The 1,006-nt window shown below is 75.2% G+C and overlaps 1 protein-coding gene across 1 annotated transcript in view; it reads left to right on the top strand.

The window, feature by feature from the left end:
- Positions 1–1,006, top strand: part of CHLNCDRAFT_53489 (hypothetical protein) — a gene marked incomplete at both ends in the record, with an annotated part of 21,516 nt that overhangs the window by 19,515 nt on the left and 995 nt on the right. The window contains 3 exons of the mRNA XM_005845762.1: positions 180–319; positions 536–601; positions 759–898. Coding sequence (XP_005845824.1) covers positions 180–319; positions 536–601; positions 759–898 — 346 coding nt within the window. The remainder of the gene's footprint in view (positions 1–179; positions 320–535; positions 602–758; positions 899–1,006) is intronic.

Here is a 1,006-nt window from a genome sequence, read left to right as displayed (position 1 = left end):
TGCTGGGGCAAGGCAGCAGCAACTGCACAGCGGGGTGGGTTAAGGGCGTGCCTGCGGCAGTGCTGCCACAGGTCGGGCGGCAGGGGGCGTGCAGGCTGGCGCTTGGCCGCCCGCCCCGCCCCTCCCTGCCGACGCGTGTGTGCCATGCCGCACCGCCGCCGCCCGCCGCGCGCCCGCAGGGCTCCTTTGCCAGCATCCGCACCCCTTCCCTCAAGCGCGGCGCCAGCTTGCAGCCCGGGTCTGGCGGGCGGGGGCGCCTGCGCGCGCACATCCTGGCGCACGGCGCGGCGGCGGGGGGCCTGGGCAGCCGGCGGCACAGGTGGGGTGTGTGGTCGGCTCGCGGTGTGTGTGTGCAGGTGGGGGCGCCGCCCTCGCGGTGCGCCCCTCCTGCCGCGCTGCTGTGCAGCCTGCCCTGCCGCTGGCGAGCCGGGCCAGTGCTGCTGTGTTGTTCTGTGCTGCCGCGCCGTCGCTGCGCCGGTCGCCGCTGATCCTCGGCCCCCTGCTCTGCCCCGCCCCGCGCCTGCCTGCCCTGCAGCGTGGAGGGGATGGGGGTGGAGGAGGCGCACCTGGTGCAGTTTGGCGACGCGGCGCACGAGGCCAGGTGGGCGGCGCTGCGCTGCCATGTGCCGGGCATACACCCACACCAAAAGTGCATGCCTGCTGCATGCTGTGCCACGCTGCGCTCGTGCTTCTCCTCGCCTGCCGCCTGCCCCCCACACCGAGCGCGTGGCTGTGTGTGCTGCCTGCTTGCGCTGCAGGAGCTACAGCGTGGCCTCCAGCGGCGGCTCGCTCATGCGCGGCGGCTGGCTGGGCGCGCTGGGGGCGCGCATCTCGGGCGCGCTGGGCAGGCGCAGCGTGCAGTCGGGGCACCCCTCTGAGCTGGGGAGCCCGCGGTCGGGTGGGTTTGGGGCGCCTGCACGGCCGCCGCTGTGCCTGCAAGCAGCTGCGTGGGTTCTGGTGGTGTGTGGGTCTGCGGGCTGCCCACCACCTGCACCCCGTGCAATGC

This window comes from Chlorella variabilis (genome assembly GCF_000147415.1).
Source record: "Chlorella variabilis unplaced genomic scaffold CHLNCscaffold_16, whole genome shotgun sequence".
NCBI lineage: Eukaryota > Viridiplantae > Chlorophyta > Trebouxiophyceae > Chlorellales > Chlorellaceae > Chlorella > Chlorella variabilis.
Note: the sequence above shows the minus strand (reverse complement) of the source record. Positions and strands in the feature narration are given on the sequence as shown.